The 18,014-nt window shown below is 42.0% G+C and overlaps 1 protein-coding gene across 1 annotated transcript in view; it reads left to right on the plus strand.

The window, feature by feature from the left end:
* The window catches only part of LOC126470466 (zinc finger FYVE domain-containing protein 26), a 370,429-nt gene that overhangs the window by 343,420 nt on the left and 8,995 nt on the right, over nucleotides 1-18,014 (plus strand). The window contains exon 33 of the mRNA XM_050098326.1: nucleotides 8,133-8,376. Within this exon, the coding sequence (XP_049954283.1) occupies nucleotides 8,133-8,376 (244 nt within the window). The remainder of the gene's footprint in view (nucleotides 1-8,132; nucleotides 8,377-18,014) is intronic.

An 18,014-nucleotide genomic window follows, 5' to 3' on the forward strand; every position in this document is an offset into this window, starting at 1 on the left:
ACATAGGACATTTAGGACAGATGAGTTTTATGGCAAAGGTCATTATGTCTCATGTTGAAATAAGTTATTTGACTGACACACATTTGGAGTTTTATACTGTTACAAAAAGGCATGCATCACTTGTTGTAACAGTGTTTCATTTTTGTAACAGTGTTCCATTTAACAAAATACAGTCCATACACATGCTATGTTTCCGATTGATTTTGTCAGAGATTAGTACACATTATGATATTATCTATTATTATGACATGAATATCTGTTTCTGTGAACTTAGACCCCCAACTTCATACCGAAAGTCTTATTTATGCACTACTGCCTTTCACACCATAAGCAGGAAAGAAGATATATGGGAAGCAGTATGGCTAACTTCATGATTATGTATGACAACTGGCATGATATTAAAATGTTATTTTTAGATTCAACATAGTGGACATCCGTTTTCCATACTATGCGTGAGATGTATAAGCCGGCCAGAGTGGCCGTGCGGTTCTAGGCACTGCAGTCTGAAACCGAGCGACCGCTACGGTCGCGGGTTCGAATCCTGCCTCGGGCATGGATGTGTGTGATGTCCTTAGGTTAGTTAGGTTTAAGTAGTTCTAAGTTCTAGGCGACTAATGACCTCAGAAGTTAAGTCGCATAGTGCTCAGAGCCATTTGAACCGTTTGAGATGTATAATAATGATCACCCAGTATCCACATAATCACCTGGGACACAGAGATGAGCAGACTATAGCTCCTTCCAATAAGTTTAAGCATTGTATTAATAGGTATGTTTCACTGTTTGTAATAAACCAACTGTGTGTGAACCTGCAATTTTTGTCCTTCGGTGTCATGGATGGGATGTATGCAACATAATCAGTGTGTTTATATCAGAAGGGCACATTTAATTCATGGAGTGCAATGCGTATAGAATCATTAATATCCTTTATGGGGTCATATATGCAGTCACATAGATAAAACAGAGTAGAATATTATAAAGAGCCCTTTGTAACCTGTTATGATTTAAACAAATATTATGCTTTATATTGACATGATTTGTTACACATATAGATACACATATAGATACTTAACTATCTTAACTGGCTGTTATGCTTTCTGCCTGGTGTTACATTTACACATCAACTCATATAAGAACATACTATGCATAAGTGTTGGCGACATGTTGCTGATGGCAGATATATGACATATTTTGTGGGCTCAGCTATAAATGTGTCCTTCACTCTTGGAGTGCCACAAGTACATGATTACCCAAACTGGTTACTAGTTCACATATTATCTTTCTTAGGTGGAGTAGGTGGAACATCGTAAATCATCATCATTGGATTGTCTGTCTTGCAGCAGGTTTTGACTGCATAGCCCTCTATGCTACTCTGTCTTCTGCGTTCCTATTCATTCTTCAGTATCCTCCTTGTGGCCTGCTGACATCATCCAGCATCTGGAACTGTCTTCTGGTCACCCCTCTCTTTCCCAGATTGAAACCTGCAATTGCCTCTACTAGAAGGAAATCTCTTCATATATTGTGGCCTATCCAGTTTAGTTTCCTGTTCTTTACCATCAGCAGCATCCTCTGTCCTTCTCTAACTCTCCTCAGTACTTCTTCATTCCTGACTTTATCAGTCCAGCTGATCTTCTCCATTCTACACCATATCCACATTTCACAAGCTTCAATTCTCTTCTCATCCTGCTTTCTCAAAGTCCACGTTTCTGCTCCATACAAGGCCATGCTCCATATTAATCACTTAACCAGTCGCTTCCTTAAATCCTTGTTTAAACAACTAGTTAGGAGTCTTCTTTGCTTTTGGAATGTCTCTTTTGCCAGAGCCATTCTCACTATGATGTCTTGTTGGCAATCCATGTCTTCTTTAATCCAACTTCCCAAATACTTGAATGCTCTTATCTATTCTATGATTTCTGAACCCATCTTATTTTTCACTTTTCTTTTCTTTAGCCCTATGACCATGCTTTTGGTTTTCTTTTTATTAATTTTCATACCATATGCTGCACATGCTTCATTCAGGTCATTTAGCATTTGAGTCAGCATCTCTTGATTTTCTGCAAGGATTGCCACGTCATCTGCAAATCTATATATTCAATTTTCCACCCACTTATCCTGATGCCTCTTGTCCCATTGTCCCATCCAAACAGCTTTCAGCATAAATAGCTGTGAGTAACATATTACAAAATAAATAATGACTCTATCCTACAATGATAGGCTTACCATACAATTAAACCATTTAACTACCGTAGCTATAGATTACAGTCTGTTTTATAAAGCAATCATGTACTACCTATGTCCTGCTGAATAATCTCATGTACTTCTAATGGTTGTGTGTGCCTTCACTGCTTTTACCTTCTAATACAACTATGTAGTAGGCTGTCTGATTTTAATGCAGCAATTATAAATATGGTGTAGTATAGACCCAGACATAGTTCTTGAACACTTTAATGTTAACATATACACTACTGGCCATTAAAATTGCTACACCAAGAAGAAATGCAGATGATAAATGGCTGTTCATTGGACAAATATAGGGTGTTACAAAAAGGTGCAGCCAAACTTTCAGGAAACATTCCTCACACACAAAGAAAGAAAATATGTTACGTGGACATGTGTCCGGAAACACTTACTTTCCATGTTAGAGCTCATTTTATTACTTCTCTTCAAATCACATTAATCATGGAATGGAATCACACAGCAACAGAACGTACCAGCTTGACTTCAAACACTTTGTTACAGGAAATGTTCAAAATGTCCTCCGTTAGCGAGGATACATGCATCCACCCTCTGTCGCATGGAATCCCTGATGCACTGATGCAGCCCTGGAGAATGGCGTATTGTATCACAGCCGTCCACAATACGAGCACGAAGAGTCTCTACATTTGGCACCGGGGATGCGTAGACAAGAGCTTTCAAATGCCCCCATAAATGAAGTCAAGAGGGTTGAAGTCAGGAGAGCGTGGAGGCCATGGAATTGGTCCGTCTCTGCCAATCCGTCGGTTGTTGAGAAGCGTACGAACACTTCGACTGAAATGTGCAGGAGCTCCATCGTGCATGAACCACATGTTGTGTCATACTTGTAAAGGCACATGTTCTAGCAGCACAGGTAGAGTATCCTGTATGAAATCATGATAACGTGCTCCATTGAACGTAGGTGGGAGAACATGGGGCCCAATCAAGACATCACCAACAATGCCTGCCCAAACGTCCACAGAAAATCTGTGTTGATGACATGATTGCACAATTGCATGTGGATTCTCGTCAGCCCACACATGTTGATTGTGAAAATTTACAATTTGATCACGTTGGAATGAAGCCTCATCCGTAAAGAGAACATTTGCACTGAAGTGAGGATTGACACATTGTTGGATGAACCATTCGCAGAAGTGTACCTGTGGAGGCCAATCAGCTGCTGATAGTGCCTGCACACGCTGTACATGGTACGGAAACAACTGGTTCTCCCGTAGCACTCTGCATACAGTGATGTGGTCAACGTTACCTTGTACAGCAGCAACTTCTCTGACACTGACATTAGGGTTATCATCAGCTGCACGAAGAATTGCCTCGTCCATTGCAGGTGTTCTCATCGTTCTAGGTCTTCCCCAGTCATGAGTCATAGGCTGGAATGTTCCGTGCACCCTAAGACGCCGATCAGTTGCTTCGAACGTCTTCCTGTCGGGACACCTTCGTTCTGGAAATCTGTCTCGATACAAACGTACCGCGCCACGGCTATTGCCCCATGCTAATCCATACATCAAATGGTCATCTGCCAACTCCGCATTTGTAAAGATTGCACTGACTGCAAAACCACACTCGTGATGAACACTAACCTATTGATGCTACGTACTGATGTGCTTCATGGTAGTACTGTAGAGCAATGAGTCACATGTCAACACAAGCACTGAAGTCAACATTACCTTCCTTCAATTGGGCCAACTGGCGGTGAATCAAGGAAGTACAGTACGTACTGACGAAACTAAAATGAGCTCTAACATGGAAATTAAGCATTTCCGGCCACATGTCCACTAACATCTTGACTTTATTTGTGTGTGAGGAATGTTTCCTGAAAGTTTGGCTCTACCTTTTTGTAACACCCTGTATATTATACTCGAACTGACATGTGATTACATTTTCACGCAATTTGGGTGCATAGATCCTGAGAAATCAGTACCCAGGACAACCACCTCTGGCCCTAATAACGGCCTTGATACGCCTGGGCATTGAGTCAAACAGAGCTTGGATGGCATGTACAGGTACACCTGCCCATGCAGCTTAAACACGATACCACAGTTCATCAAGAGTAGTGACTGGCGTATTGTGATGAGCCAGTTGCTCGGCCACCATTGACCAGACATTTTCAATTGGTGAGAGATCTGGAGAATGTGCTGGCCAGGGCAGCAGTCGAACATTTTCTGTATCCAGAAAGGCACATACAGGACCTGCAACATGCGGTCGTGCATTATCCTGCTGAACTGTAGGGTTTCACAGGGATCGAATGAGGAGAAGAGCCACGGGTCATAACACATCTGAAATGTAACGTCCACTGTTCAAAGTGCTGTCAATGCGAACAAGAGGTGACCGAGACGTGTAACCAATGGCACCCCATACCATCACACTGGGTGATTCGCCAGTATGGTGATGACGAATACACGCTTCCAATGTGCATTCACCGCAACGTCACCGAACATGGATGGGACCGTCATGATGCTGTAAACAGAACCTGGATTCATCTGAAAAAATGACGTTTTGCCATTCGTGCACCCAGGTTCATCGTTGAGTACACCATTGCCTGTGATGCAGTGTCAAGGGTAACTGCAGCCATGGTCTTCGTGCTGATAGTCCATGCTGCTGCAAACGTCGTCGAACTGTTCATGCAGATGGTTGTTGTCTTGCAAACGTCCTCATCTGTTGACTCAGGGGTCGAGACGTGGCTGCACAATCCATTACGGCCATGGGGATAAGATGCCTGTCATCTTTTTATCAAAGTCAGAAATGTGATGGTACGCATTTCCCCTCCTTACACGAGGCATCACAACAACGTTTCATCAGACAATGCCATTCAACTGCTGCTTGCGTATGAGAAATCGGTTTGAAACTTTCCTCATGTCAGCACGTTGTAGGTATCACCACCGGCACCAACCTTGTGTGAATGCTCTGAAAAGCGAATCATTTGCATAGAACAGCATTTTCTTCCTGTCGGTTAAATTTCGCGTCTGTAGCACGTCATCTTTGTGGTGTAGCAGTTTTAATGGCGAGTAGTGTAATATGAAAACTGAGACCATTTTAGTTTAATAGGATTACTGTAAGATCAATTTAGAACTATAGATAGTTTGATACTGCATTCTGTACAGTTGTGATGAAGATATATCTACTTTACTCAGGGGCCTGAAGACGAGGTAATGCAGCACTGAAATGTGTTGCAAATAAAATAAGATACAGTGACAGCTGTCATCCCATGTTCTACCAGAAGATGGATATAAGGGTTACTGTAGATAGTGCCAAAAGTCTGGATTTTCATAGAGAAATGACACAACAAGCTCAACACAAATATGGAAAGTGGCTCCAGTAAGCAATGTAGGCCACCCTTTATAGCTTTTCTGAGGCAGGGGTATCTCCAGACAATTCCTGGACAAAAAATGAAATTTCACTGGCCAACAGGCTGTGCACTAATTTGATACTTCTTGGGAGATTAAATTTGTGTGCTGGACCAGGAAAGAATATGTCACGTGTTTGTGTCCCAGTCGACAACCGAGTTTCAATCTGTCAGGAAGTTCCACCATCTGGAGACACTGTTTAGTGATGGAGGGGTCGATGGGCTTCAGGTATATAAATACTGAGATGGGTGTCTGTGCCTTCTGCATGTAGGATGTAGGTTTTGGATTCAGCACTGTCTGAGGGTTATGATACTATGCAGCCAACAAAATGGACCATAGGGTAATTTTAGGAAGGACCTTGGAGAGAATGGTCAATTGTTGGATTCCAGGAATTAGGAAGGCAGACAGCTGCCCTCAATGTGGGTTCAAGAGATGTTAATATCCTATAAAAATCCCTGATCCATATTGTGGCTTTACAGTAGGCTATCTTATGGAGACTACATTAATTAGAACTTTTTTTTGCTTTGAAAAGATGTGGAGCACTGCTTGGAGGCAAAATATGATAGAACAGCTCAATTTTGGGGGCTTCTATGTTTGTCTACCTGTATCCATCCAGTTGGTCCTGTCTATATACCTGTATGGATATTGATTTGGTGAAATTATTTTTGATAGGTCTGAGCATGGGAATAACATTTTCATGGAAGTATTTCAAGTGTTACCCTTTTTGCCATTGTGTTAGTAGTATAACGTCTATACTGTGTCATTCAGACACATTCACTGAGCTTGCACCAGAGGTAGCACAAAGTTTGTTGAGGGCAATGAGTCTGCAGTCAGCATAGATGTGGTCAGAACCAGTAAGGCTGTAGCAAATACTGAGTAGGGATGGGTTGCGAGCAACGAGGCTGCACCCAACACCATATCCTGTTCATAATGGGCTGTAAAGTAGCAGAACTACTTGCAAACCAGTTCACAATCAAGCCAAAAACCAAAATTAACACAAACTAGCAAATAATAGTCTGATAGTAACCAAAGCAAGTAAAGGCACTGCTATTAGACTGTTGACAGGTTGATCCTAGAAGCTTCACAGAAACACACAAAATGACATTGACTTGCTGTGCTGCTAACTTCATGGGATATGAATAGCCTGACGCTCTGCCCATCGAAGTATGTTGTGGTGATCTCTACCAGTGTAACATGTAACAGCAAAGTGCCTTGATTTATTAATATTCTCTATGGACACCATATCAGTGTCAATCTTTGAGAGAATTCAAAGTCTCCTTCTCTGCATTACTGCTTACCAGGCATGAAGAAGTCCTTGATAATTAATCCAGCACAATGCACATTACATTTGTATGATTTTGCAATTTTTTGTTCCTCCTCCAACACTGATGCAGCAACTCATCAGTTGTAACTCACATTAGGAAGTTGGAGGAGTGGGCTGTGATGACTGATCCAAGATTTTCTAGAGATAAGTATCTGTGTGTTGATTTTAACTGTCTCGTCACACTTATAAATCAGGGATACAATTGAAATTCAATGAGATTTTCAAGCCTCATATTTGATTTTTATCTGTTTTAGTTTTCAAATTTCCTGCATCTAAAGGTACTGGGCATCTTAAAATGCCATGCTAACAGGTTGGAAGAGGAGAGAGGGCCTTCTGTTGCTCACTCTATAATGGAATTGATTTGCATGTACCTATTGTGAGCAATGAGACATTTACGTTAAAATTTTCCATTGTTTCCCCATATCAGCTAAGTCAAATGTTAGAATGTCTACATTCAGGACACATTTGATTTCTTTTCCCATATTTGTCCTATCCAAGGATTTTTTTCAGACTGTAATGACAGCACTGTCGATTTGACATTTAAAGATCATCTTGCCTTTCTTTTATTTCATTTCCTTTTGTAAATTGTTGAGAAATAGATTTTAATGTTTTGTCAGGAGGACTGGTTCATGACTGCACTGTTTTTTAAATCCAGATTATTATAATTTTTGCTACAGTAACTACATGTAAAGTTTTTACACTAGGCATTTTAGTGCAGCTGAATCTGCCTGAAAATTTGAGAAAATGACTGTGATTTTAACTATATGTCATGATTTGTGCTTTTAATCATTTCAACCATATTTGTCTTTGACTGTTGTAGCTAGGCTGCTAGTAGCCTTTACTACTAAGTGCTCTAAACACACATGTACATGTGCACTGCGCCCCCCTCCCCCTCACACACACACACACACACACACACACACACACACACACACACACACACACACACACACACACACACCACCTATAAAGATTATGTCCAATTTTGTCTGGGGAAAATATATTACTTGCATTTTTCAAAGTCATTATGCTTGCTATAGCATTTTTATGCCTTCTTTTTTTGTCAATAACATATAAATATTTTAGTATCATACCATGAAAATTTCTGGTTTATTTGTGGCTACTTAACTAAAGAAAAGTTGCTAACAGTTTGATGATATTTTCTTTAAATATATATAAAAGTATCCATCTGATTACTGTTTTTCTTCTGATTGTAGGATTATTGATGAATATCATTTGAGACCACTCACTGTTTATAGAATTGTGTGCAGTAAATACGCAGGAGATTCATCTGTAAATTGCATTGAAAGACTTGTCAACTGTATTAAAAATACAGAAAATTCAGAGAGATTTGCTGTATGTGATGAAGTACTGGTGCTCTCAGTGAATAAATTAGTAGAAAAATCATCAGTTACAGAAGCTGAATCTCTCATAAAACTGATTACAGAACCTGAAAGTAAGGTATGTACATAAAGTGGTATGCACTAGAATTGCAGCATCTGTATTGTTGCTACATTTAACATATTTGCTTCCTGTGGCAAAATATGAAGATAAACAAAACCCTTAATTACTTTGAACTCTAACACAAATAATATGAACTTGAAGGATCAAACCTTCTATTCCCCTCCTTCAGACTCCCTGCATCCCCCTGTCTGCCCCCAACCTCCATCTTCCCCATGTTCTCTTCCCTTACCTGCCTCATGTCTTTCGCCTAGAACTGAAGACTCGGATATAGTGCTGTTCCTGCATGTTCCATGTTTTAACTCTATTAGGTAATTCTTGTGTATGATCTCATCACTCCAATAATTTCTTGCTTTCGACAAATGGATAGATTATTGCAGCAGAAAAAAAAAGCCTTAAGTGGTATTCAGACTAGATACTGTCATCATGCAGGAGCAGTCCAGCCTCTCATCTATCCCAAATCCCATTATGCAAGCCACTCTTAACATTCAGATATATCTCACCTGTGTTTTGAACTTGACTCTACACCTACACCTACAACTACATCCCTCAAGCCACCATACAGGACAAAGAGTACCTCGTGATACTACTAGTCACCCTGTTTCCTGTTCCATTCTCAAATGGAATGAAGGGTAAATGATTGTTTATGGGCTTCTGTATGAATTCTGATTTCTCTTATCCATCTGTGCAGTCCTTACACAAGATCTATGTCAGTTGCAGTACGATCGTTCTGCAATCTGTCATAAATGATGGACCTGTAAACTTTCTCAGTAGTATTTTGTGAAAATAACACCTTCTTCCTTCCAGGAATTCCCCTTTGAGTAACATTTCCCTAACACTCATATGCTGATTGAACCTACTGGTAACAAATGCAACACACCTCTGAACTGCTCTGTGTCCTCACAATATCAGTTTTCTTTTCTAAGTCTGTATTCCAAGGAATCAGTCTGGGACACTAACCACAATGAATTGATGGAAGAAGTGGAGAAAGTGAGTGAAGAACAGTTTGATTTCCTCAGTTTATTTAGTCATTGCAGCATCACAGAGTTGCTTAACATTCTTCTCTGGGAAACTGCACAATTTTGTGCACCATTTAAGGATTTAAGTGTAAAAAGTCTGAGGCTATATGCTTTAGGGAGATCTCCTACAATAATCAGGATGATGCAATTAGAGAAATTTGCAGGTACAAGGAGACTTACTGAGACACACATCTCTTGTGTGTCACATACTAATGGGACATGGAGAGGGAAGTCATACTGGTCACTGAATACCTTCCACCAGACACAGTACTACGATGTGTAGAATCAGCTGTAAATGTACATATATTCCATTGGTATATCATCGTCCACACTTGACAACACAAAATCTTGACCAGAGCTGATATTGGAGCTATCTGCCATATTTCACCTTTATTCCTAAGAGTCAAACTGCGCAGCGTGTTATGTAATAAACTCTGCATTTTGCAAAACACAAACATTTTCTTTTGCAGAAAGCAGAATTTTTTGAAAGCTGTGTTTAATGTGCAAACATGGAAAAAATGGCAACAGAAGATTCTGCATTTAGCAAAGTAATTAGGCGTTACACGTTTTCTTTTTACCTTTCTTTTTGTGGGCATGTCCTTCATGTTTGTTACACAGCTTACAGTGTTTTAAATGCACATGCAGTTTGCAGCACTTCAGCCAGGAAGGGGTCATACTGTCTTATGTCTACTGTGTGAATCACCTAACCTGGGGCTCACTGAAACATTATATAACTTATTGCACTTTTGATTGATTGACTGGAGAAAAACACACACACACACACACACACACACACACACACACACACACGAATATACATTTTCTGTTGAATCCCTGAAAATTCACACTCCAAAATGCAAAAGTTACAGTGTTGTAAGAATTTTAGCCTCACTGCTGCCGCATGTGCTTGTTGTAAAAATGGTTGGATAACAAAGAGAATTACTACCCAGTATTCTTCAGCCTCTTTGAATAGCTGAAATGCCAGGATGGCTGGCAGCACCTGTGACTATTGTGGTGTAGAGCTAGTGAAGGGCTTGAATAATTCATGACAATGTTTTAGCTGTTGTAATCAAAGCTCAAGAATTTTTGCATCCATGGTACTGCTTGGCAGACCACAAATGAGACCACTGTGTCATCAATATTGTAAGCCTCACAAAGGGTATCCCAACATTTACTGACCACAAACAAATGTTCTGAAACAATAGATTAAGCTAAGTCTATTAGTCCATAAAACTAAATAATAATAGTTCTGCAAGGTTCGCAGGAGAGCTTCTGTAAAGTTCGGAAGGTAGGAGACGAGGTACTGGCAGAAGTGAGGCTGTGAGGACATGGCGTGAGTCATGCTTGGGTAGCTCAGATGGTAGAGCACTTGCCCGCGAAAGGCAAAGGTCCCAAGTTCGAGTCTAGCTCCCGCACCCAGTTTTAATCTGCCAGGAAGTTTCATATCAGGGCACACTCCACTGCAGAGTGGAAATCTCATTCTGGAATAATAGTTCTTGTTGGAAATTAACACACATTCAACAAAAAAACTATGCAACACAAGTGTCATTCATTCCAGGTAAACATCAGTGACTGTTGTAGTTAATTTGTAGAGGCAAAGTCAGATAACAGCAATGTTATGAGTCCATTACCTGGCGGCCTTGTATTTGCCCAATACAGAGGTTCATGTGACCTCAACATTTGTTGGTTCCCCCACCTCAGGTGCCCTCACTGGACATGTGTAATAACATATCTGTATTTTCTATTTGTTCATACAGCGGGGTTAGTAAAGACACTATACATGATCACAAAATGTAATTCTGTGCATCTATCTTCTGACCATTCTTGAAAACTAGTTCCAGCTGTGCCCTTTTCCATTCACATCAGATGTTCCATTACTGCAGAGGTCAATGATAAATTACAGCTAGAAGAGAGAATAGATTTTTGCATAAGATACATTGAACCTGACACCTAACTATCATAATCAGTGGCCGTCATTATATCAATCAAGTTAAGATACTTTCTCATTCCCCAGCAACTTGTCTCTGTATCTAATATTTTGTGCTCATGTGACTTATCACAAGGAGGAGCTATAATCTAGTTTTCGTCAACAAAACACTTCAGAAGACAAATTGCAGAATTTCTGATTCACTTTTTGACCTACAATTTTTGAACCATTACTGTGCAATGAACAAGTAAGTGGATGCATAATATTAATTAATTGACCAACTTTATATAGAATTAAGAGTTTTAGTTTCTTTTAATAATTTTACACATAAGATTTAGCTTTCTATGTCAAGGAATGCTCCTCACCCAGCTACAATAGGTTTTTGCTCAAATTCAGTTTTCCTGGAGTGTTTCAGCTTCATTTGAAGGTCCAATAAAGTTCTCTCTGCTTTTTCACTAACTTCCTAATACTGATTTCCCTTATGTTATTATGACCATCATTTCTTCCTATAGGTCAGCATCAACAAAATATTTTTGCATTCAGAGAAGAAAGTTAGTGGTTGAAATTTCATGAGAAGATCCCATCACAATTACAAATGCATTTGTTTTATGATGTCCACCCCAAATCTTGTCTTATATGTCCATGACACTCTCCCCCTTATTTCTCAATAATACAAAATGTGCTGCCCTCCTTTGAACTTTCTTGATGTACGCCATTAACCCTATCTGGTAAGGATCACACACTGTGCAGCAGTACTCCAAAAGAGGTCGGACAAGCGTAGTGTAGGTAGTCTCTTCAGTAGATCTGTTGCATCTTCTAAGTGTTCTGCCAATAAAATACCATCTTTGGTTTGCCATCTCATCACATTTTCTGTCCGTTCTTTCCAATTTAAGTTGATCGTAATTGTAATTCCTAGGTATTTAGTTGAATTTATGGCCTTTACACTTGATGGATTTATTGTTTAACCGAAGTTTAATGGGCTCCTTTTAGCACTCATATGGGTGAGCTCAAACTTTTAATTATTTAGGGTCAATTACTAATTTTTGCCCCATAGAAATATCTTTTCTGAATCATTTTACAATTTGTTTTCATCTTCTAATGACCTTACTAGATGATAACTGATAGCATCATCTGCAAGCACCTAAGATGAATGCTCAGATTGTCTCCTAAATTGTTTATATAGATAAGGAACAGCAGAGGGCCTGTAACACTACCTTGGGGAATGCCAGAAATCAATTCTGTATTACTCAGTGACTTTCTGTCAGTTATTACGAACTGTGACCCCTCTGATAGTGAGCTCCCTGCCGCCACTGGATAAGCAGCAACCAGCAGCAAGTCGTACTCTTAGCTCACTTATTTGTGTTGTAGTTTAATTCTTAATTTCTCTGCATGTTTTTGGGTACTTGCATAGTTTAATTCACAAATTTCAGGCATATTATAGTATTTGAGAGTTGTAGCATCGCATTTTAATACCCATATAGTGTAAATTCGCGTAGTCATCAGTCATCTGTTTGTTTTGAACGGCTTGTAAGATAAAAGAGAGGAAAAAAATTTTTTAGGTATGGATAGGGACTGCGCCTGTTGTGTACGGATTCAGGGGGAATTGGCCACCGTCCGTAAACAGCTGGAAGCTGTGTTGACCATGGTCGACAGACTCCAGGCTGTTGCCCTGGGCCGCGGCAACATTGGGACATCCAAGGCGAGTGCTTTGGTGCCTCTGGAACCCGTAGCATCACCTGGGATCTCTTATGCCACTGCACCCTCGGATTCGGACACTTGCCTGACGGTGTTTGGCGAATCGTGGCGGGGTCGCGAATCCCTGGGCAGAAGGCAAAAGTTGGTGCTGGTCGCAAGACTGTACCCTTACACCTCCATAACAGGTTTGAGGTGCTGCCCACTGCTGAAAGTACTTCTGAGCCAGCAAGGGCAGCCTCACCTGTTGCAGCAGTGGCTGGTCTTCCTGAGAGGTGCAGACAAGCACAGAGGGTGGGATTGCTTGTCATTAGGAGCTCTAGTGTTAGGCGGGTGATGGAGCCCCTTAGAGATATGGCATCAAAGGATGGGAAGAAAGCCAATGTGAACTCCGTGTGGGAGGGTCATCCAAGATGAGGAAAGGGTCCTTCCGGATGCCATGAAGGGTACAGGGTGCAGCCAACTGCAGGTGGTGGCACATGTCGGCACTAATGATGTGTGTCGCTATGGATCGGAAGAGATTCTCTCTGGTTTTCGGTGGCTATCTGAGTTGGTGAAGACTGCCAGTCTTGCTAGCGAGATGAAGGCAGAGCTCACCATTTGCAGCATCGTCCACAGGACCAATTGCGGACCTTTGGTACAGAGCCGAGTTGAGGGTCTGAATCAGAGGCTCATACAGTTCTGTGACTGTGTAGGCTGCAGATACCTTGACATGCGCCATAGGGTAGTGGGGTTTTGGATTCCGCTAAATAGGTCAGGTGTCCACTACACACAGGAGGTGTGGACTGGGCGGTCTTTTAGGCTAGATAGTCATGGGAAAGATCAAAAAGGGCTCCAGTCTCAAAGAGTGCAGGGCAAAGAAACAACGAGAATCGAGCAAGCAACAGTCGGTATTGTAGTTGTAAATTGTCGTAGCTGTATTGGAAAAGTACCAGAGCTTCAAGTGCTGATAGAAAGCACTGAAGCTGAAATCGTTATAGGAATAGAAAGCTGGCTAAAGTCGGAGATAAATTCTGCCGAAATTTTCACAGAGGTGCAAACCGTGTTCAGAAAGGATAGATATTTAATCTATCCTTTCTGAACATGGTAGTGGTGTGTTTGTGTCTGTTGGTAGTAGTTTGTCTTGTAGTGAAGTTGAAATAGATAATTCTTGCGAATTACTATGGGTAGAGGTTATACTCAACAGCCATACCAAAATAATAATTGGCTCCTTCTACCGACCGCCCGACTCAGATGCCACTAAAGCGGAATTACTAAATACAGTTCTCCGTAATTCCTTCACGAAAGAAGACGAAGTAAATATTCCAGAATTCGAAACCAGAACAGCTGTTAGCATGAGTGACATAAAAGTAGACGTCTTAGGTATTGCAAAACAACTCAAATCACTTAAGAAAGGTAAGTCTTCCGGTCCAGATGGTATACAAATCAGGTTCCTTTCAGAGTATGCAGACACAATAGCTTCTTTCTTAGCAATCATATACAACCACTCACTTGACGAAGGGCCTGTTCCTAAAGATTTGAAAGTAGCACAGGTCGCACCAATATTCAAAAAAGTAAACAGGGGTAACCCATTGAATTACAGACCCATATCACTGACCTCAGTTTGCAGTAGGATTTTGGAGCATATACTGTACTCTAACATTATAAATCACCTTGAATAAAATGACTTATTGATACATAACCAACAGGGATGCAGAAAATATCATTCTTGTGCAACGCAGCTAGCTCTTTATTCCCATGAAGTAATGAGTGCTGTCAACAAGGGATCTCATTCGATTCCATATTCATAGATTTCCAGAAGGCTTTTGATACCGTTCCTCAGAAGTGACTATTAATCAAATTGTGTGCATATGGAGTATCGTATCAGTTGTGTGACTGGATTTGTGATTTCCTCTCAGAGAGGTCACAGTTCATAATGATAGACAGTAAATCATCGAGTAGAACAGAGTGATACTGGCATTCCGCAAGGTAGTGTCATAGGCCCTCTGCTGTTCCTGATTTGTATAAATGATCTAGGTGATAATCTGAGCAGCCCCTTTAGATTGTTTGCAGATGAGGCTGTAATTTACCGTCCAGTAAAATCATCAGATGATCAATTCCAATTACGAAATGATATAGAGAGAATTTCTGTATTGTGTGAAAAGTGGCAATTAGCACTAAACAAAGAAAAGTGCAAGGTCATCCACATGAGTACTAAAAGAAATCTGATAAATTTTGGGTATACGATAAATTGCACAAATCTAAGGGCTGTCAATTTGACCAAATACCTAGGAATTACAATTATGAGCAACTTAAATTGGAAAGACTACATAGATAATATTATGGGGAAGGCAAACCAAAGACTGCGCTTTGTTGGCAGAACGCTTAGAAGATGTGACAAACCCACTAAAGAGGCAGCCTACATTACACTTTTCCATCTTCTGCTGTATTATTGCTGCATGGTATGGGATCCTTACCAGGTACAATTGATGGAGGACATTGAAAAAGTGCAAAGAAGGGCAACTTGTTTCGTGTTATCGTGCAATAGGGGTGAGAGTGTCACTGATATGATATGCAAGTTGGGGTGGCAGTCACTGAAACAAACCCCCCAGGGGCTCAGCATTCATTTGCTGAGTACGGGCTTGGTGACCCCGGGGTCCTGAGCTGGGGACTGGTCAGCGCCGCCAGTCTTCTGTCACCGTAACCCCCGGACATGCTTCAGCGACCACCGTATGGTGCAGCGGTGGAATGTTGTGTGCTGCGGGGATTGGTAATCTTGGCTTGACTGCCTGGATTGCGAGGAAGGTAAACCTCTATAAAAAAAACCTCAATCTTACGGTGTGCTGCGCACCTATAAGATGCATGGCTGTTGGGGTGGAATAGTCGCAAGCGGGCAACCTCTGGGGCACCTGCCGCACCCCAGTTGTATAAGGCTTACCTAGGCACGCGGGGCTCTGTCTAGGTGGACTTCTAGTTTCCTAGCTGCTCGTGGGACCGAGATGGATCTTTCGAAATCCTCTTTTCTTCCTCCCAGCAGAAAGGGTGGGCCGCTGGAAGGTTCTAACACCCAGTCTCTTAAGAGGGCTCATGCAGTCAGTCCCCCTGACTCCGGCACTTCTTTGACAAGTCGAGTCTTAAGTAACAGAATACATTCTGGTAACCTGAATGTGTTTCTCATTGTGAAATGGAAGGAGGGTAGTTTCGAGAAGGTTTCACCCTTCTATATACAAAAGGGTTTGGAGGGAATCTGTGGCTCCTTAAAATCGGTGAAGCGCTTACGTAATGGGACCTTGCTAGTGGAAACTTCCACTTACCAGCAAGCAACTAACCTTCAGTCTGCTAAATGCCTTGGAGAGTATGCCATAGACACTGAACTGCACAGCACCTTGAACTACAGCAAAAGTGTTGTGACGTGCCGGGATCTAGTTGACATTCCCAAGGAAGAACTGCAACGTGAGTGGGCTCCGGAAGGTATCGTTGATGTTCAACATATCATGAGGAGGGTTGATGGCAGTCTTGTCAAATCCAACTCCTTTATTCTAACCTTCAGTAGCACGAAACTTCCTGAACATGTTAAAGCTGGCTTTCTTCGCCTTAGTGTGAGGCCTTATTTCCCGACCCCAATGCGCTGTTTCAAATGCCAGCGTTTTGGGCATACCACCTTAGGATGCAAAGGCGAAGCGACTTGTGACAACTGTGGTAAAGCTGCTCATGAAGGAGTTGGTTGCTCCTCTCCAGCCAAATGTATCAATTGCTCTGGGAACCACCCTGTTTGAAGTAGGGACTGCCGAATATTTTTAGAGGAACGCAAAGTCCAGGAAATAAAAACAACCAAGCGTATCCCCTATGGCAAGGCCAAGAAGATCTATAAGTCGATGCAACCTCCCACATGTGCTACATCTTTTGCATCCCTGGTTCAGAAGCCTACTCCAAAAGTCGATGCCTCAACGCAGACAGAGGTGGTGAGTGTTGGCACTAATACATGCAGCTGTCAGTGCACTTGCAATGCAGCCAGTGTTTCAGAGCCAGTAGCCCCTATTCGAACGGCAGACAAAGGTACAGTGGTGAACTTGGGCCAGCACCTGACGCCTCCAACAGCTGAGGATGTTCTGAAGCCCAGTACAGCCACTACCACTGCCACTCAGCTCCCCCAAAGCCCACCAAACCTCAGAAAGCTCCCGTACAGCAGCAACAGCGGGTCAAATCACATGGTAAACCGTCTGACCATGCAGATGTTGTTTTCCGTGAGGCTTCATCTGACTCTTCCCCAGAGTTGATGGAATCCGATGTATGTTTGGGGAAATCATCTCGCCCCACGCCTGCCCCTCCACCTGCTGCAGTCTCCCCGCCCCGTCGGAGAGACAGGATGAAGGTGCTACCCCCATCATAGATGGCTCCTATACTTCAGTGGAACTTGCAAGGATTCAGGACGCATGTGGAGGAACTTCGTCTACTATCTCAGGGTAGACCACTGTGTCTCTGTCTCCAGGAGACTTATTTCCATCCATCATACTCCCCTGAGATACGAGGCGATACACTCCACAAAAAGGACGACCTGCATGGAAAGAGAGCTAGAGGAGGCGTAGGTATTTTCATTGTCAGGACAGACTACCCCTCCTCGCCTCTCTCACTTACGACGACTTTACAGGCCGTCGCTGTGTCTGTGCACGTGTGTCATCCATTGACTGTATGCTCGCTTTACTTGCCCCCACATGATGCACTTGATGAAGCGGCCCTCACCGACCTTCTTACATAGCTCCCCCAGCCATTCATTATTTGTGGTGATTTTAATGCCCACAATGTGCTTTGGGGCTCTGCAATTACCTGCCCCAGGGGTAGAGCAATTGAGAGGCTTCTCCAGTCATCCTGTGCCTACTTGCTCAATGGAGGACAGAGTACTCATTTCTGCACAGCAACTGGGTCGTTCTCTGCCATTGATCTCTTGCTTTGCTCTCCGGCTCTTGCCCCCAGTGCTCACTGGGAAGTGGTCACTGACTTGCATGGCAGTGATCATTTCCCAA

Source organism: Schistocerca serialis, chromosome 3 (genome assembly GCF_023864345.2).
Source record: "Schistocerca serialis cubense isolate TAMUIC-IGC-003099 chromosome 3, iqSchSeri2.2, whole genome shotgun sequence".
NCBI lineage: Eukaryota > Metazoa > Arthropoda > Insecta > Orthoptera > Acrididae > Schistocerca > Schistocerca serialis.